Source organism: Diachasma alloeum, unplaced genomic scaffold, assembly GCF_001412515.2.
Source record: "Diachasma alloeum isolate Michigan unplaced genomic scaffold, Dall2.0 Dall_scaffold_00753, whole genome shotgun sequence".
NCBI classification, from domain to species: Eukaryota; Metazoa; Arthropoda; class Insecta; order Hymenoptera; family Braconidae; genus Diachasma; species Diachasma alloeum.
The window spans coordinates 123,448-143,657 of record NW_021680883.1 but is presented as its reverse complement, the minus strand read 5'-3'; the positions used below and the strand labels follow the sequence as shown (position 1 = coordinate 143,657).

The 20,210-nt window shown below is 36.3% G+C and overlaps 4 protein-coding genes across 6 annotated transcripts in view; 3 read left to right on the top strand and 1 right to left on the bottom strand.

Annotated features, from left to right (window-relative positions):
• LOC107044509 overlaps positions 1 to 17,843 on the top strand; it is a 58,102-nt gene extending 40,259 nt beyond the window's left edge. Inside the window, exons 2-4 of the mRNA XM_015266414.1 lie at positions 16,913 to 16,997; positions 17,553 to 17,676; positions 17,762 to 17,843. Coding sequence (XP_015121900.1) covers positions 16,915 to 16,997; positions 17,553 to 17,676; positions 17,762 to 17,821 — 267 coding nt within the window. The 5' untranslated portion in view covers positions 16,913 to 16,914 and the 3' untranslated portion in view covers positions 17,822 to 17,843. The remainder of the gene's footprint in view (positions 1 to 16,912; positions 16,998 to 17,552; positions 17,677 to 17,761) is intronic.
• Positions 30 to 10,203, bottom strand: LOC107044503 (transport and Golgi organization protein 1). 2 transcript variants are annotated; one of them, XM_015266406.1, is made up of 10 exons: positions 9,990 to 10,203; positions 6,719 to 8,491; positions 5,692 to 6,290; positions 5,082 to 5,159; positions 4,774 to 4,998; positions 4,235 to 4,402; positions 3,287 to 3,835; positions 2,967 to 3,090; positions 1,685 to 2,140; positions 30 to 434 (listed from the first exon to the last, which is right to left on the bottom strand). In XM_015266406.1, the coding sequence occupies exons 1-10, from the start codon at positions 10,111 to 10,113 to the stop codon at positions 376 to 378; spliced, it is 4,155 nt and encodes a 1,384-aa protein (XP_015121892.1). In that variant the 5' UTR covers positions 10,114 to 10,203; the 3' UTR covers positions 30 to 375. The 2 variants fall into 2 exon arrangements, with proteins under 2 accessions (XP_015121892.1, XP_015121893.1); XM_015266407.1 differs by lacking the exon at positions 1,685 to 2,140 and adding an exon at positions 583 to 707 and having other exon boundaries at positions 352 to 434.
• LOC107044504 (calcium uptake protein 1 homolog, mitochondrial) lies at positions 10,318 to 16,264 on the top strand. Of its 2 annotated transcripts, none has more exons than XM_015266408.1 (9): positions 10,318 to 10,502; positions 10,715 to 10,979; positions 11,479 to 11,620; positions 13,092 to 13,251; positions 13,481 to 13,518; positions 14,210 to 14,324; positions 14,766 to 15,043; positions 15,154 to 15,496; positions 16,087 to 16,264. In XM_015266408.1, exons 2-9 carry the CDS (start codon positions 10,750 to 10,752, stop codon positions 16,233 to 16,235), a joined length of 1,455 nt encoding a protein of 484 aa, XP_015121894.1. In that variant the 5' UTR covers positions 10,318 to 10,502; positions 10,715 to 10,749; the 3' UTR covers positions 16,236 to 16,264. The 2 variants fall into 2 exon arrangements, with proteins under 2 accessions (XP_015121894.1, XP_015121895.1); XM_015266409.1 differs by lacking the exon at positions 13,092 to 13,251 and adding an exon at positions 11,747 to 11,906.
• Positions 17,844 to 18,033: 190 nt separating the features above from the next.
• Positions 18,034 to 19,224, top strand: LOC107044508. The gene is made up of 3 exons (XM_015266413.1): positions 18,034 to 18,184; positions 18,723 to 18,907; positions 18,992 to 19,224. The coding sequence occupies exons 1-3, from the start codon at positions 18,052 to 18,054 to the stop codon at positions 19,166 to 19,168; spliced, it is 495 nt and encodes a 164-aa protein (XP_015121899.1). The 5' UTR covers positions 18,034 to 18,051; the 3' UTR covers positions 19,169 to 19,224.
• The last annotated feature ends 986 nt before the right edge of the window (positions 19,225 to 20,210 follow it).

Here is a 20,210-nt window from a genome sequence, read left to right as displayed (position 1 = left end):
ATTCTCATCAATTACACAAAAATCCCAGATTATTTGATAATAAATTACAATTTATTTATTTGCAACAGTGTTTACGTACAGTATGCGTAACAAATGGTTTTATCATCATGAATTCGTTCAATCAATCATGATTACTTTACAAAAATCTTCATTCACGTGATTGAAATGACACAAATCATTCAAGATTCCCTGAAACCAGATGTAATTACATTTAAAAAATACAATAATGCACAGTATAAATAACAATCATCAGACAAACAGGGAGAATTGCTCAATCTTTTTTCGTTTGTTTTCTACTCCTATTACTGTACATGGAATTGTTACACAGTTGACATTGAATTTAGAAAAACATTCTTTATAAAATAAAGAAAAGACCTAGACTTTCCCACTATGGTGTGATTTATCCAGCGATTCTCTGGACGAGTGTAAAGAACCTGAAATTCAAAATTATCACGTTATCATTCGGAGATAATTATTATTTGGAGAGTTAGTGCAAAGCTGTTCTACCCAAATTAGGACTAGCAATTTAGTTGGAAAATTCATTCTAGCCCTGGCATCAAGCCCATAGTAATTGTTAGTGACCTGTCGCCAAATCCGTCAATCGTCATTGTTATTTATAGTATGGATAGACGGATTTGATGCTGTATGATTTATGTTTCCCTCCATGGTACTCCAAAACTGTCGTACTTTGGAGAAACGTTTGCGTCCTTGCATGCAATAACAATCATAAGAGAGAAAAAAATACAGAAGTGAATGCAGAAGATGACAATTGTCACCTGGAGGTGGATAAATCAATTTTTTTTCAATGTCTGGATAACAAAATTTGTGGTGAGGCCTTTTCTGTAGATTAAAAAATTCTCTATGAAAAATGCCTTTCAAAAGTGTTTGCGTCTCATATTGAGAGCCTCAGAAGGTAAAAAATAATACTGGAAAGGGATGGAAAAATTTGAAGAATGGCTTGAAAAATTTGTTCATTTTTTTGGAACTGGGTGGAACGAGCGGAAAGTGATTTGAAGGGGGTAAATAAATTTTAAGAATGTTTAAAAATACGAGGTGGTGAAATGGTGTGGGAGTCGCCATTTTGTGTTGCTCCAAGAGGCTTCTAAGATGGCGGCGAGTCCACCTCGCAGTTTCAAACATTTGTTTAAATTATTTGTCCTCTTTAAATCACTCTCAACTCGCGTCATCGGATTTTTATAAAATGAACTAATTTTTTAAGCCCATTTTTCAGATTTTTTTATTCTCTTTTAGATACAGGTAAACAGGTATGGGTGCCGCCATCTTGAAAATCCCTTGAGGCAGAGGAAAATGGCGGCGCCTCCACCTCGCATTTTGAACATTTTTTTTTATCCTGAGATCTCTTCGTGAAAAACAAATTCAGTATTCATATCAACAACCATAAAATTACCAAAACTCTCCATAAGTTTTTTAGAAATATCTCTAAATCCAACGAAAACAGCAAAAAATGCATTAGAAGCTTTTTTGTAGCTTAAAAAATTCCCCGCAAAAAATGTCCTCACAAAAAATTCGCTATCTCCCTCAGATTAAGAGATATTAATCAAGACCTCCTTCACAAAAACACATACATGCAAAAATGTAAAAAATTGTCGTATGTTCCTGTCCCCTACTCCTCTAGACTTGCAGGAAGCTGAAGATCTCATGCATCATGACATCATCCACAAACCTTTGTCACGCGTTCGGTGATCTCGATGGAAAGGGTGGAAACCAGTGTTACGAGCTGGTGGCAGTTGTTCATCAGCCCATGGCGGGGGAATTCTTTCATTTCCAAATGGTCCTGGGTAATTCCTCGGGTTGTAGGGGGGCAGGAGGGTGGGTGAGTGGGGAGGGGGAGAGAGGGAGCCTGGACCGTCATATCTATTCGATGGGGGTTGAAGGGGGGGCATGGGGGGTGGCGAGGCTAGACGACCACCGAGGGGGGGTGGACGTTGACTGATGTCGTAGGGGGGCATTCCTGGCGGTGGGGGCAGTGGGGGTGGCAGGTACGACAAGGGGGGCCCGTAGAGGAAGGAGGGGGGTGGAGGGGGTGGACCTGAGGTGCCTGAGAACATTATTGGGGAACTCGATGCCTCGGCTCCTAGGAATAAGGGGGATGTGGCTGGATCCCCGTTAGACTCCATTCCTGTTTTTAAAATTGGTTTTTCAGAGGATTTGGGAGTCAATTATTTTTCGTTTCAAGGGGACTCAGTAAATTATAACTAAAATTTTAATTTGATTGATTTTACGGTTCATTTAATTTAATGGTTAATTTTTATTAAAATGTTATCATTTCCTTCGGATTGTTAAACATTTATCGAAAACCTTTTAATTCTAAATTCAAGCAAAAAAAAATTGAAAATTGTTTTTTTTTGTTTTTAGAATTGGTTTTTCGAAGGTGGAGCTGTGAATTTTTTTGGGGGGAAGTGGAGGCAATTTTTTGTTAAATGTAAATTTTATGAAGTTGTCACTGTAATAATGGAGTAATTTTGAAATTGAAGAGATTATAATTATAATAATTGGGATTTTGTTAAGTTACGAAATTTAGGTTTTTGGAAATGTCTCGAGAATTAGGAAAGATGGAAAATTTTATTAATTAGTTCAGATTCCAAGAAATGTTTCGAAAGCCTAGTCAATCCTAAATTCAACCAAATAATTAATTAAAAATTGATTTTTAAATATTTCTAAAATTTGTTTTCTATAGGTTTTGGAGGATCGGAGGGGAATTAATTAATTTTTTTTAACAACTGCAGTAAAAAATTAAAAATGCAGTAAAAATGATAAAATGCGAATTTGTGCTAATTTTTAGAATATTGGAAATGAAAAAATTATTGGTAAATATATGCAATTATGAGGACAGTTTTTTGGAAATATCTCAAAATCTCAACTAGATGTCAAATTTCTAAAGATATTTCTCAAAAACCTCTCCAATAACAATAGAAAAATCCTTTAAATAATTCTAAAATACTTACGATGTAATTTCACGTCGGACTCTGTCTCTGTGAGGTTTTTCTCAATAATAGTCAATCGGTTCCTCAATTGTGCCGCCTCAGATTTAGATTCCTCGAGACGACGTTCATTCTGACGTGCCAGCACCTAAAAAACAAAACAAAAATTTTTAAAACGAAAACCATAATAAAAATAATAAAATAACATCAAATAATGAAATACTAAAAATAATAAACAAAAATAAAATAATAATAATTTTTAAATAATAAAAATGAATCATGAGTAAATGAAGAATAATCATAAAAGACTAAAAATAAGTTCTAAATAAATAAATGTCATTTACCCATTGTTCATGAGCCTTCGCCTCTAGACTAGTGATCTGAGCCTTGTACTCCCTCTCCTGATCGAGAATCTCCTTCTTAAGCGACTCATTCTGCTGCTTATAACTCAATATTTCATTATGCATAGTCTGTAATCTCTCGACAGTGGTTGACACTTCGCCCTGCTGCTGTAGCCAGGCAGCCTCCTCCTTCTGTCTCTCTGCTTCCTTCTCCTTGAAGAAGTTGGAGAGCACCTCGAGACGAGTTTCAGCTTCTCTCTTCTCCTTCTCAGCGAGCTTGCACTGTTCGCTGAGGGCTTTCACCTCCTCGTTTATGACCTTCATGTGTTCCTCTAGGAGGTGATGGGCACCCTCAACCTCACTCAACTTTATTTTCAATTCGTCTCTCTCCTCTGAGAGCTGAATGGCCTCTGCTTTCACGTGGGACACGTCAGCTAATTTATCGAAATCGATGCTGTGGGTGTTTGACTGTTTCACCACCTCCAGGAGGTCTTTCAACTCCATCTCCTTGCCCTTTAACTGCTTTCGGAGGTTTATTCTCTCAGCAGACATCTGGGTGAAGCGAAAAATTATTATTTTTTGGGCAAATGAAAGAGTTAAATTTATGAATTTTAGAAAATTCACTTCTTCTTGGGAATAAATTGAATTGAAATCGATTAAAACGTGAATTCAATTGAAATTGACGATTCATGTTGAATATAATCATGAATTAATCGTTATTAATAATTAATTATTGGCAATATTCGACTATAAATGAATAATTAATGATAATAACAATTAATATTGATAAATAAACTATAAAAATTATTCATTGCATGTGAATAAAAGATTTAAATCAATGAAATTTAAAGAATTAATTTTTTGTTGGGGATTACATAATCTTTGCGAAGAGGAAATAATTAAAAAATAAGAATTATAAATTTTAAAAACATTGAACAAGTGTAGACTTACATCCTTGAGTTGCTTCTCCAACTCCTCAATTTTCTTAGACGACATCGCTTCAATATTACTCCTCAATTCCCTCTCTTCTTTCAATTCTCCAGTAATTCTAACAATTTCTACTTCGAGTTGTTCACACTTTTGAGTCGCCAATGTTAAATCTCTGGTTAATGTCTCGCTCTGAAATAAAAGTTCATTGTAATTCTGGAAGTATGAGGGATTAAATAGTAAACACGAACCTCTAGTTTATCGAAATCATGCTGCGAAATTGGCAAACAGAAATAAAAGATAAAAATTTTCCAAATATCATTACGAAAAAATAAAAAAAATGAAGGAATTAAAAAAAGGTTTTAAAAATTTTCTAAATGTCTTTGAGAAAAAATTGATGAATTAGTGATAAAAAAAAATTGGAGAAATTGAAAAAAAATGTTTCAATAATTTTTCCAAGTGTCTTGGAGGAAAAAATGGATAATGAATGTTTAAAAAACTTGAAGGAATGTTTCAAAAATTTTTTCCCCTCAAACTGCCACGAGAACTATTAATTAACTCACCTCTTGAGTCTTTAAATGTAGAGCATTGGTCAACGACTCGTTGACAGCCTGTTGAGCATTCAAACGTGCCTGTAGGTCTTCCACAGACTTGGCAAGAGGATTTTCCGCACTATTGGTGGCTAGAATCTCACGTAACATTCTTTCCAGCTCTAATCCTGCCTCAGTTGCACCCTCGAGATCCTTCTCGAGGGCTGATACCTGATCTTCCAGCTCTGATTTTGCTTTCTAAAGTAATTAAAACATTTTACAGCTCATTAAACACTTCTCAAAGAGCCACAAAGATTTACAAAAATATTTTTTCAACTCACATGTGCATTATCCAATTCATTTTTCAAGGAGAGAACCATTTCATTAGATCCGAAAGACTCATCTTCGATCGAAGTCAACTGAAAAATTGAATTAAAATTGATTAAAGTGTGAGTTTAATTGGAATTGACATTTTGTTTAGCGAAATTTTAATTAATGAACCTATTAATAACAACAAAATGATAAGAAATTGATGATTAAGTGAAAATAATCATCAATTACTCATTAATAATTTATAGTCATCATTAAGAAATGTGAATTAATTTGAAATTGACATTTTATTTAGTGAAATTTTGGTTAATGAATTTATTAGTAACTAAATCATGAATATAATCATCAATTAATCACTACTGATAGCTAATAATTGATTAAATATGACTATAAATGGATAATAAATGAAAATAGCAATGAATATCAACAATTAATATGAAAAATATCCATTAATTAATGATTGTTATCAATTATTAATGACTAATAATTCTCATTTTGATGATTATTAATATGATTAATCATTATTGATTATTTTAAAGATTTTTAATGATTTTTTTTCTCATTTTTAATGATTATGATCAATTATTAATGACTAATAATCATTAAGAATGAGAAAAATACCTTATTTTTGGTCGACTTTAGTGTTTCATCCATGGCACTGCATTCCTTCGTAGCAACCAACAATTCCTTCTCCAATCTATTGATCTTGGCGATGAATTCTCCATCTCTCCTTCTGTTTTCGATGTAATAGTACCCCAGGGAGAACAGCAGAGTTGTGAAGGCAGTCAGAGCAACATAAGACAGCGCCTCCCAGTAGTTTCTCCCGAATTTAATAGCACTGCCCATGGCAGTACCGAAGAACTGCTCGTCTTCCTGAGTCTCTGGTGAATCTTTTTCCTGGGGATTAGGACAATCTCCAAGGGCTTCACACACCCCCGAGGACGATAATTTCTCTTCAACAGTTGTTGGAGTGTCCTCGAGGGCTGGGGCTGGAGGAAGAGTGTCCTGGGGCTGCTCCAGGTGATCCTGAGGGGCTTCGGGAGTGAATGGATCAGGAACTTCAGTCGTCGACTCCGGATTCTGCAGAATTTCCTCGGGTGTGGGGTCTGGGGCGACTGCTGATGCCTCTGGAGGTGCTACCAGGGGCTGCTCTGCTGGAAGAACTGGGGGGAGAGACTCTTGGGTTGCCTGGAGAACCTCCAGTGGCATTTTTACGGAATCTGAAAGGCAAAACGAGCATTTAAGTGATTTTAAAGATGATAAAAGTGATGAATAATCGTAATTAATTCGTCATCAAACTGAATTAATTACGATTCATTTTATTATTTTTATAAAAATAATAAAATGGTTATTATAAATTATTTTATTAACGATTAATAAATTTTATTAAAATAAATAACCTTCATTAATTAATAATAATAATAAATAAATTAATTATTATTTATTATTTTATGAATTAATTAATTTTTTTTAAAATTTATTATTATCAAATAAATAATAATAATTAATAAATTAATTATTTAAATTAACTAAAGGATTAATCATTAATTTTGTTAATCGTTAATAAAATTTCATTAAATTTATTAATGATTAATGAAATTGTTAATAACAAATGATGATTTTTTATTTAATGGGAATAAATACTCACTTTCTCGTCGTGCTCGATCACTCTCAACATTCAACAAGTTTCTATTCTGAAATCCATTGAAGTCCAAGACATTATTATCATCAATACTCTGGCTAGGACCTGATAACTCATCCTTTCGATAGATGCCAGGCTGCCCTTCACCCTGAATAACGTTATTATCGTCTCCAAGGAGTTCCTCGACAGTTTCAGGGGTTGTGCCCATGTCTACAGATGATTTATCATCGATTTCCGAGGGATTCGAGGAAGAAGTGCTGTTGATAGCTTCAACGTCTTCTGGGAGTTCTGTTGTGGACGAATTTTCTTCGGGTTTTTCGTCAGGAATTATTTTTTCTGGTGGTGCCTCTGTTACGAGAGCCTCAGGAATCCCCCCTGGGATCGTTTCCGGGGGTGATGCAGGCCCAGAAGAATTTTTATCTTCAACTGCCTCAGGGGTTTCCTCAACAACCGCTTTCTCAGTCACAGCAATCCCCTCTGGAATTATTTCTGGGGTTGATGGAGTCTCAGAAGAATTTTTCTCTTCAACAGCTTTTTCATTCACAGGACTCGCCTGTGGGATTCCCTCTGGGGTTGATAAAGTCTCAGAAGAATTTTTCCCTTCAACAGCTTTTTCATTCACAGCAATCGCCTCTGGAACTATCCCAGGGGCTGACTGAGTCTCAGAAGAATTTTTCTCTTCAACTTCAGGATTTTCTTCAACAACAGCTTTATCAGTCACAGCAATCGTCTCTGGGGCTGAAACACCCCCAGAAGAATTTTTATCTTCAACTTCCTCAGGAGTTTCTCCAGCATCAGCTTCTGGAACAGTTTTTTTAGTCACAGCAATCGTTCCTGGAATTATTTCAGGGGTTGTCACAGCCTCAGGTGAGCCTTCCCCATCGGCTTCAGGAGCTTCTGGTGCCTCTGTCGTTGACAAACTATCGAACATCGAAGTCACAGTCTGAAAAGCACTGAATAAATAGTCCTGAGGCTGTTCCTCCGCATTTTCTTCACTGGAATCTCCCTTCTCTGGAGCAGAATCATCTCTTTCTGCTCCACTCTTCTCGTCCTCATTGTCTTCAATCCCCTCTTCCAGAGACTCATCATCAACTTCATCATCCAGAGCTTCCTCAGGTGTTTTTCCATCATTTTCTTCTGGTTTATCTACAGTTCTCTCTTTTTTCTCAATTTCCTCATCTCCAGATGACTTTTCCTCCTTCTCCTCTCGATTTTTCTCTTCGTTTTTGCTTTTCAGGGGCAAATCCCCAGTTTCAGAGGACAATTTCTCGTTAATGTGAACTTCACTGGAGGCAATGTTCGGGTGAACACTGAGGACTGGCTGTTCATCAGTGGAGCCAGGGCTTTGACGAATTTTCGTTGCGTAGCTCTCCTCCTCTCTGGCATCGTCAGTTGAAAAATGTATTGTCGTTCCATCGACAACTTCGAATGAAGGTGACACCTGTGGAGTTATCGGTGAGGGACTCCCAGAGTCTATCGAACTGTCGATGATGCCAGGGGGAACTTTGTCCTCGGTCTTGTGGTCCTTGGAGATGTTCTCTGGGGGAATTCTCTCGGTTGGCACTTCGTGGAGGTCGTGGGACTTGTGGAGGATCTTCTTCTCGCGGAGGAAGGACTTGGGGGCGTAGCCGCGCTTTCCCTGGATCTCCACACCCCAGAGGTCCTGTCTGTCGCCTGCCTCTTTGCTGTAGACTAATACGTCCACGTTCAGGGGGAACGAGAGGACGTCCTTGTCTCGGGAGTGGTACATCGACACTGTCTTTGCCTCGGATATGGGAACTAGAGGGGAATTAACAACCGAGGACGTTTATTTTTAGTAGCGAAGTGGTAAGTCAATTTTGACTATTGGCCAGTTTTCAATCAATATCTCGGAATCTAAGGGAGATAGCAAAATTTTTGTTATGACCTTTTTTGTGGAGCCGGGTGAGAGCTACAACAAATGTAATTACGAAAATTTTGGTATCTCCCTTAGATTCGGAAATATTGCTGAAAAACGAGCTTCGCTACTGAATTCGACAGCCACTTTCAAGGGGATTTTCATTTTTTAATGGGAAAATTTGAAAACTCATTTTATTTTATGGTTAAAAATTCTGAAAATGAGTGGGAGATTCATTGGAAAATTTAATATTGATGAACATTTTCCTCTTAAATTAATTTCCAAGTTAAAAAAAAGATTAAGGTGATGTAATTTTTGATGAATTTCCAATGAATTGATGAATATAAAACTCTGGGAGATGTTGAGATGAGAAAGAGTAGTAGAAAAAATTCTAAATCGAATTTCGCGAGGATATTTTTTAATATAAAAATTTGAAAATGGATTTTATTTGATGTAGAATACATCCAATCAATTTCAAAATTTAATTGATATTGAAATTCTTTAATTTGTTGAGTATAACAACTTCAATGTTTTTCAATTCTCAAAATGAATTGGGAATTAATTAGAAAATTAAGAATTGATGAACATTTTTCCTCTTAAATTAATTTCCAAGTTAAAAAAAAGATAAAGGTGATGTAGTTTTCGATCAGATTTCAGTAAATTGATGAATATAAAACTCTGCGAAGACGTTTTAAGAAGCTGAATCAATATAAAAATTCCACATAGAATTTCAAAAGAAAATTTTTAAAAGTAGGACTTTGAAAATGAATTTTATTTGATGTTTAATGCTTCCAATCAATTTTAAAAATTACTTCATAACCAAAACTCCTTAATTTGTTAAATATAATAACTCTAATATTTTTATACACTCAAAATAAATTATTAATTCATAAATAAATCAGGAATTAATCAACATTTTCCTCTCAATTTAATTTCAAAATTCAAAAAACGATAAAGATCATATCATTCTCGATTAAACTTAAATAAAACCTAAAAAAAAATAATAAAATCAACGAGACGATGTGATTTTACGAATAAAAAACATCAGGAAGACATCTAGGACAACGAGACCTCTAAAAAATTAATTATAAATTGCAAAAAAAATCGTGAACATGAAATTTTAAGACTGAATTTAACCCAGTGTCTCCTGCCCCAGAGAAAAACTAAAATTCGGCTTATCATTTCCCTTTCTTCGGAGCATCAAACGACTTCATATCCTCCAGCTCTCAACGCCCACAAAAAATTCCCAAACAATTTCCTCCAGGCCTGATAAAAGCCGAAATTGTCCTGCAATTCCGAGCGGATTTTTAATGAAATTCTACGAGTCTAATGCAATAAAGCAGTCGGAGAAATAAAATAAATTATGCTGATCTCCAATTAACAGACTATGGCTTCAGTTACCGGTGCATTCAGCATCGTAGCACAATCTTTTGTCCGAAATTTTTGGTGTGCACGGCAGAATTTCACAGAGGCTGACGATGACTATTAAAAACAAATGTTCCGGCGTTATTTTCAATCCCATCATGTTTTATTTTTCAAGTTCCACATCACTACAGTCTTGAAGAGTGACACCAGCACCACGTACATGCATTTTACGACCAATGAAGAGGTGAAGGTAGACGAGAGTCTCCAGATTCTAGACTAATTCCAGAGAACTGAGGTGTGAGGGGCCATCAGACGGAGCTAGTGGTGCAAAGCCCACCTTCGCCACTGGTGCCACCAGGCGGTCATGACTATTCCGAAAACGTTCGCCCTCAGCTAGTCCATAATTCCCCAAAAATCTCGCGAAATTGGCTAAATGCTGCAAAGTGACGCATTTCTCGGGTAACTCTATCCGTTATTCGTGATTTATATCTCGAGGATGACCCGAAGATATTCCTGATGATCCTGAAGACTGGAGAATGACTGGATAAGGTCAGAAATTCCCAAATTTCTAAAACTTCCGAAATTATTATTAGACGAAGAAAATTATTTCGAGACTTTGGAATTCCCTGGAGTTGAGCAAAAATAGTTCCTTTCGGCATTCATCACATCCACACACGCCATTCATCCAGTAATCCCTCTATTTATTGATGATCGTCTCGAAAAATTGAGGAAATGTGAGGAAAAAATGGAATTCTTTGCAGATTTTTTATTTCAAGAGGCATTTTTGGACTGAAATATGATCCTGGCACGCAGTAGACACTTGATCCGCTCTCGAGGGCTTCTCCACGAACTCAGGACAGTCCCGTCACAAGAACCATCTCATAAATGTAGAATCAGGGAGATAGTTCAAGCACGAGAATATCGCGATTTTGGACATGGCAACAATCGCAAAGTCACGAAGAGATTCTTTCTCTGGACGGCGTTTTTGATTGTTGGGCTGATAGCACCCTGGTCGAACTGGAGAGGGTTCGTAAAACTTGTTCGTCAAAATTAATTCGAGAAACTGAATCAATAAAAAAGGAAAAACACTTCTTTTTTATGTTCAAGCCAGTTTTTGCGGGATATCTCAGGTTCTATGGGAGATGGAAAAATTTTTACGGAAGACTTTTTGTAGAGAATTTCAAGAGGCACAAAAAAGATTCTTACAAAATTTTCGCTATACCTCACCCTTTTGGAGATATTTTGACAAAACTGATGTGAAGTATTTCGTAACTTTCTGATAATCAGTTGCTTCGAGTTAGTTTTCGCGAAATATCTCAGGATCTACGAGAGATAGAGAAATTTTGCTCAGAACATTTTTTGTAGCTCTTGAAATTCTCTATAAAAAAGATCTCAACAAAAATCCCGCTATCTCTCACCAGCTCCGAGATATCCTCAAAAAACTGACCTGAAGTTGAGATTAATTCATCTGATTCCTCATTCTCCATCAATTTCTCATTTATTCTTTCATTAATGGCCAATTCAGATTGAAGTCACACCTTTTCCCGAAAGTTGATGCAGCCGAAATGCTAACAGAAGAGGATTCCGAGGAGGGAACACTCGCCGAGAGCTCTGACGAGCCAAAGAAGAAGAAGAAGAAACAAAAAGTTGGATTTCGCGATCGCAAGGTGGCTTAATGCTTTTCATTCTGAAGTAGTCATTATAAATATCTGATAATTGCTTATTTTAATAAAGAAATACCGTTGAACTCAGTAGAAGATCACTGATGATCAAATATTCAAGCATTCTTGCAGATAATAGAGTACGAAAATAGGATGAGAGCGTATTCAACGCCTGACAAAATCTTTCGTTATTTCGCGACAGTCAAAATATCGAGTGTGGAGGGTACTGAGGTCTACATGACACCCGATGATTTTTTGAGAGCTATTACCCCTGGCATGAAACAACCAGATGGTAATGTTTTATCAATCAGTTGAGAGTTTCGAGTCCATTTTTTTTTTTTACGAAAGACTAATGTTGATATGAGTGGATACGCTATGCTTGGATATCGATATTTCAGTCTTCAATTGATGGTAATTTATATTGTTGATGAAGAATGTACGTGGCAATTGAAGATTTGTACCCTCATCTGTTTCATTTGAGCTTTCTGTTCGATCACCAGAACAAAATTTTAATATTTTGGTTTTTTTGTTCACTGTGAATTTAAAATGAGGCTTGAGGCATTTTTATGGGCGTGAAAATGTTAGAACAAACGTCTTTTTACTTTCTTTGCGGGAGTTAATTGTTATTGAGATGATGGGGCTTAGAGAATGAGGGGAAAAGTTAATTCGTGATGAGTAAATTAGAACAGTTTTGGTTTGTGTCGAATTATCTTGGTAATGAGTGGTTTTAGGAAAAAATGTTGGTGAATCTTTTTTGTAGCTGAGAAAATTCTCGACAAAAAGTTTCTTATGACTTTTTTGTCTAGGATGAGTCATTAGTGAGATAATGAGCCTCGAAGAATGACAAAAATGCACAGAAATTAATACACGATAGTTACATTTCAATATTTAAAAAAATATATGTTTTTGCTCCATGAATTCTCAACTAAAAAGGGACAAAAAAATCTGAAAGATAGCTTAAAAAATTTGTTCATTTCCTAGGAGCACGATTCAACAAATTGAAAGTCATCTAAAGATTCTAAATAATTTCAAAAAATGTTCAAAAACACGAGGTGATTGACACCTGTGGCCGTCGCCATTTTGCTGTGCCAAGGGGCCAACAAAATGGCGGCGCCTCCACCTCGCACTTTCAAACACCTCTTAAAACTATTTATTCCCTTCAAATCCCCCCCAATTTGCCGCATCCCCTTTCCACAAAATGAACAAATTTTTCTCAAAAATTTCCTCCGAAACAGGGCATTCTCAAGAGAATTAGCCCTTCATCAAAAAATTCTCTTTTCACTTTTCTGAAAAATAGAAAATGGAATTGCGTAATCTCGTTGTTACCCTTGCAAATAATTTTCCAAAATGGTAAAATCGGTGATCGCACAGTAAATTAATGCCTCCTCCACCCGTAACTAACACCCACAATTAACGAGTCTGTTTTCGCATGCGTTATTAAAACCTGGACATTGCTTCCTGTGAACCCACGAAAAAGATAATTGAATACGAAAATCGTATAAGACATTACTCAACACCGGACAAAGTATTCCGGTATTTTGCAACTCTCCAAGTTGTGATTCACGATGCCCACGAGGTTTTTATGACGCCGGATGATTTCTTGAGATCATTGACGCCTGGTGTCAAACAACCCGACGGTAATATGTCAGTATCTAAGTCATGATTCATTCAATCATCAGTGCATTGGGTCTTTATTTCTCCACTCAATTTCATTTGCCTCATTCTGTTCATTCTTGCGATGAGTGGATTTGTTGTTTAGAGCATGCGTAGCTGCTTCTTAGACGAACATTAGATTTTTCACTAGTTTATGGGGCATTTGGTGAGGGCAACAAGATGATGATGATGATGATGATGATGATTTTGTAGGTCTAGGACTGGATAAATACAAACGATTCGACCCCAAGGTAATTAATTCAAATAATTAATTATGACATTATATTAATCCGATAAAAATTTTCTTCTCCGATTCTTATTCTTTGCTATTTTTTTCATCTATTCTATCAAAATGTGAGGATAGAAATTGAACTGATGGATATTCTTTCGTCATTTGAAAAAATATATCAATTTTAAAACTCCGGAGACATTGAAAAATAGAAATTTTTATTTTCTCGCTGATCACGTATCTCTGTTCTTTTTTCACATTCTTTCATTGAAATTAGATCATAGAAAGGGAACATGTCGATATTTTTTCGTCATTTAAAAAAAAACAGTTGAAATTTTTCAGAAAAATAAAAAATGGTTTTTTATTTTCTTGCTGATCATCTCTCCCTGCATTTTTCTCATTTCCTCTCAATGAAATCAGTTCATGAAAACGAAAAATTTCATTTTCATGATCTGATTTCATTGAGAGGAACTATTATATTATACTGATATTACTTAACATAAATATCTCTTCATTTGAAAATGAGAAAAACTGTTCCCCACAATTGGTATACTACAATGGGAATAGAATCCAATAAAGTTAATTTAATCTAATCTTTGTGGTTACAAAGAAAAATTGGAAGGAAAACAATAAAATAAATTAATATAATATAATCTAGTTAGAATTATTCTTATGAAATTATGAATGGGGAATTCAATTTCTTTTATTCTCAGGGAATCCAGGATAAATTGGAACTTGAGTTGAATGAAGACAGCATCTTCTATCGACTTGGAAGCGCTGGGCTGATCACCTTCTCCGATTATATTTTTCTACTCACGGTTTTGTCAAGTGAGTTTGCAATTAATTACTGGGAATGATGGAAGAGTCTTTGATCGCGGATTTCTCGAGATCGAATGATGCGATTTGGATGAGTCAGTGCTCATTTTGAAGCTTAAAAAAATACCTTGAAAATGAAAAAAAAATGTCGAAATTTCACGCTGCCGATCTCTACTTATCGTCGATTGAAAATCGTCTTCCTTCCTCCTCTCGAAATGTTGAGGTTGAAACGACTTCACTGAATCGTCAATATCTCCTGACGAAATGATGCGATTTGGATGAGTCAGTGCTCACTTTGAAGTCTGAACAAATACCTTGAAAATGGAAAAAAAATTGAAAATTTGACTCTGCCGATCTCGAGTTATGAACGATCAAAGTCCTGCTACTTCACTCTCCTCTACAATTACTCCCATCATTCGTAAAGAAGTTTTTACTGACGACCTTTGACTTCAGCCTCCAGACGCCACTTCGAAATAGCATTTCGAATGTTTGACTTCAACGGTGATGGAGACGTCGACTCCGATGAATTTGGAAAGGTAGCGACTCTAATTCGTCAACAAACGAGCATTGGAAATCGTCATCGAGACCACGGAAACACTGGGAATACCTTCAAAGGGGTGAACTCAGCACTAACTACCTATTTCTTCGGTCCAGCCAACAATCAGAAGCTGACGATAGAGAAATTTTTGGACTTCCAGGAGCAGCTGCAGAAGGAAATCCTGAATTTGGAGGTGAAACCCTAGAAACTTTCCTCTCAATTGAATTGAATCAAACTAAAAACTCTTCTTTCACTCGAAAAATAAAAATAACTGAATTATTTTTTGTTGTTTATTTTTTTTAGTTCGAACGACGCAATCCTGACTCGGACGGAAACATCACGGAAGTTGACTTCACTGAATTGCTCCTGGCGTACGCTGGCTACCCAGAGAAGAAGAAAGCGAAGATGTTGAAGCGAGTGAAGAAGAGCTTCAAGGACAATGCCAGGGGGATCAACAAGGAGGATTACATGAAGTTCTTCCACTTTTTGAATAATATTAACGATGTTGACACTGCTCTCACGTTCTACCACATCGCTGGGGCGTCCATCGATCAGGCGACGTTGAAACATGTGGCCAAGACTGTGGCTCATGTTGATTTGAGCGATCATGTCATTCAAGTGGTTTATACTATTTTCGATGAGAACAGTGAGTTCATTTGGTGAAAGAATAGAGTAGAATGCGTTTTATTATACCCTGAGATACAGAGATCCCCAAGGGCAAACAGAAATTTTACATTATTGAAAGATTATAGTCATAATTGTGTGAAGAGTTGATAATACTGAAACTCAAATAAAAATGAGAGAAAAGAATGAAGAAAACGAAAAGTAACACTAACTACAGAGGAGTTGGGATGAAAAGAAATGAATGCATATCCCATGGAATGCATTCGAAACAGAAAAATAGATATTCGTAACAATACGTTTCATCGAGAGGAGAATTAAATCTCTGAAAGATCATTCATACTCTCCAATCGTACTTCTGGAAAAAGCACACGGTTTCCTCTGGATTTTTCCTATTAAATTCCAGATCTAAATATTCTTCAGTCTAGAATTTTTCTTCAATACTCTGGTGATTCCAAAAATATCCAGAATTTTTCGACTGGATTTCTCCCATTAAATTTCGGAATTAAATAATCGCCAGTCAAGAATATTTTTTTCTACAATTGCCTAAAAAAATTCAATTATGATCACGAATTTTTCCGCAAAAAATTCAGAATTTATAATTTCGTTTTCTAGTGGATGGACAGCTCAGCAATCGCGAGTTCGTCGCAGTTATGAAAAATCGAGTGCTGAGAGGCCTGGAGAAGCCGAAAGACACTGGCTTCGTGAAGCTCATCCAGTCGATGGCAAAATGCGCCAAGAATAGTTACGCATTCGACAAGTGATCGCATTAAAATAAACCTAATTTATAGAACAGTCATGCGTCCATTGTGATTATTTCATTTATTTATCATTAATTTAAGAATTACTCTATATCGCATCTGACAGTCAATCATTGTGGCTTTTTCTTCTTGAATTATGAGTAAATAATTATTTTTCTTACATCATTTCGTTTGTAATTGAAGTCATAATATCATCTGACAACGTTTTCATCAGAAATGTGAATTGTTATGATTGCTATAATGTTTCATTGAATAAACGATTTATTTGAAAAACTAATTGTTTTTTTTGTGTCGCTTTCACTAGAATGTGGAGCGTGACGACCAAAACACTTTCGATCTGATGTTGATCGAGACAAATCGTCGATTCAGTATTCAATGTTCCTTCGGAACTGTTAATTCAGAGGTCAATTCATCCATCGAATAACAATTATCATTTATAAATTTCCATAATAAATAATTGAAGTTTTTATCATGGAAATGATGATTTTCGTTTTTTTATTCACCAACATTTTTATGGAAAATATTTTGTGTGGACGAGTGATAAGAATGGGTAATAAATCAGGTAAAATAATGTTGGGAGAAATTGTGAGCGTGATATAATTAATAATAATATTATATTATTTAATTGAAAATAATAATTCATAATTAATTAATAAATTGATGTTAATTTATATTTTTAGATATGAAAACTCTTCGCAGTGAAGACATTGGAGAGTTGCCTCGCGATGAGCTTGTGGAAATTCTGCATAAAGGACAGTTTTTCCAGTGAGTAGAATAAAATTTAATAGCTTCTAGTAATTTTAAGAGGCTTCGGGAGTGGAAAAAAACTACTAAAATCCAGGGAAAACTACGACATAAATTATTAGCCGACGGAGAATGGAAAAACTCTGAAAGATATCTTGAAAAATTTGTTCATTTTCTACGAATTTAATGAAACAAGTTGAAGGCGATCTCAAGATGTTAAATAACTTTAAAAAATATTCAAAAATACGAGGTGGTATCAGCTGTGACGCCGCCATCTTGCTCGGATACCCACGTGGTCTACCGCAAGGAGCGTTAAAGATGGCGGCGCCCCCACCTCGTATTTTTAAACATTTCTATAAATTATTTATGCTTCTCTGATCAACCTCAACATTCTGCATGCGTTTTCCATAAACGGAACAAATTTTTTAAGTCATCTTTTAGATTTTTTCGTCTCCTTTCGGTTGAGAATTCATGGCGCAAAGTTTTGCCCGCATTTCAGTAGTTTTTTTTACTCCCGAGGCCTCCTAATTTGATAAGAATTATAAATGAAATTGTTTTGTTATTGTTCACGTCTAGGGACATAATATCGCAGCACGTTGCACCCCTAGAATTCCATTTCGGTCATGTTTTTGAGAATCCGAACGAGTGGGAGCAACGGTTCGAGAAGAAAGATATCGAGAATAATCAGTTTCAAGGGAAAGTAATTGATACTTTAACTAATGTCCCAAATATTTTTGTTCAGAATTAATTATAATTTGAGGTTTTATCATATATTTGATTGATAGGTTCGATGGGGCACGAAAAACGGAGATTATGGAGAACATTATTGGGACCTCAATCACTAGAAATATATCTAATCCGCTCTTGATGCATAAATATTAATTTATTTTCAACAAACACATCGTTTACGTTAAACTTGACTAATAAACTAATAATTCAATTAGAACAATTTAATTCAAACCCGTTCTCATTCGAAAAAAAAAAGAATTCCACAATTCTGTCAGTCACATGTCATCCGTAATGTCCTCTTGACCAAAATCCCCGTCAACATTTTTCTATTTTCCAAATCAAAATTATGCGATGTAAAAGCAAACCCAAAATGAACGAAGACGAAGCCGCGTGCACCAGTAAATTAGGGAACGAGCCGCCCAAGCCCGAGTTCGATGGTCTCGTGATCGGTGAGGATTTGGCGAAGCGGCTGCAAACAGGTAATTTTCGTTTCAATTATACGAGCTCTTGATTTCAACGTTCCTTCATGTTACTTTTACAGTTTTACATCTACACAAGCCATAAAAAATACTCTCGTGGAGTATATACTCCACTAGATTATGTAATTACTAATGTATACTAATAGTAGAATATTAATAATAATAATAATAAAAATCTCTCTATTATGAAAATCCAAATGGACTTCTGGTGATAAAAATCTGGTAATCAAAATTAGACCTACAAAGTCACAAAGGTCAAAGTAAGGGTCACGAGGGTCAAATTAAGGGCCTTGAGGGTCAGATAAAGGGTCGCAAGGGTCACATTAAGGGTTGCAAGGGTCAAAATAAGGGTCGCAAGGGTCAGAGTAAGGTCACAAGGGTCATGAGGGTCAGAATAGAAGTCACAAGGGTCATATTAAGGGTCACAAGAGTTAGGGGCCAAATAATAGTCACAAGGGCCAGATTAAGGGGCTAAATAAGGGTTACAAGGATCCAATTAAGGGTCCAACGATTCCACTGATTCGTGTTGATCTTCCAGGTAAAATCGATGAGGAGCGAAACGTGAATTACGATAATTACTGGGACGAGAAGCTGTCTTGCATGGACCACGCTCACACGGATCGCCTCAGTCTGACCATTGACGACGCTGAGGCGTGCATCAAAAATATCCAGAAGTACTTGAGAATGACGGAGCCGAAGACTTCTCCCATCAATTATAATAAAGTGAGGGAAAATAAATTCTTCTGAATGAATAAAAAATTCGCGTTTGAATCTACTGGGCAAATATGCTCTCGCGAATTATTTCAGGTGGCAAACTGCGTAGAAATGAATAAGGGCCAAGTGCTGGCGTGCAGCGACGAAGTCCAGAATTTTATCAGTACTGTCGATAAATTGCAATTTCAGCTCGTGCGGATAAATCCGGAAGAAATATTCAAGCCGAATAGGAAAATGTCTTATGCGGAGAAATTCAACCGTAAATACTGATCTACAATTGCCCTCAAGGGCATTATTTACCACTGAAATAATTCCGTCGAAATGAATCCTCCGGTAGAATCAAATAAACCATTTCTCTGAGTGTGTGTTCATTTCAGTCATTTCATTTCATGAGACACTATTACTTGATTATAATGACTGTGTCATCTGAGTGATTACAAAGAATTTACGACTTTCGTACGTTTCGGAGTCCAATTCAGGACTGCTCTGTCCAGACTCAATCGTCTCTTAAATAATACATTGATTGTTTACATTTCAGTAACGAAATGGTAAAACGGTTTGAGTCGACTCATCTCCCAATTGAGTTTTCGAAGAATATTTCCGAATCTAAGAGAAATAGCGAAATTTTCATCACCACATTTGTTGTAGTTCTCAATCGGCTCTACAAAAAAGGTTGTGACAAAAATTTTGCTATCTCCCTTCGATTCCGAGATATTCATTGAAAACTGGCCAATAGTCAAAATTGACTTGTGCTGTTATACCACTTCGCTACTGATTTCATCACTTTGTCAGCATAATCCAGTTACGCTGGCAAGTGTCACGCTGACAATCCCCTATGTCCACATATTCAACAATAACGCAATTGACCAAATCTGGGGCATAACCCGTAAGTCATGGGTTTTTCTGTGCAATGATTGTATTAAGATGAAGAATAAGTTGCTGATGAACTCGAGCTCAAAAAATTTCGCTCAAAATTTTTTCGCAAGTCTCGATTAATCCAACGAATTCATCACGAGGATTCATCCACTCGCAATTAATGCCTCCCCCCCTCATTGCCCCCCTCCCTCCATCAAAATCCCCCAAATACGAATATCCACGTCGTTTCCCTCTATTTGTTACGTCCCGATGGAACTGCAAAACGAAGTCGGCAGAAAGGGTACTCATTATCATATCCCCAGTGTTTGGCGGCGGTTAGGCCCGTCTTTATGGGCTGTATTTTCTTGGTATAATTGGGCCTCGCCCCGGCTCCCCCACGCGTCTCTTTGGGCCCAATTCATAGCCGTGCGCAAGGCGCATCCTAGCGGGGGGGGGG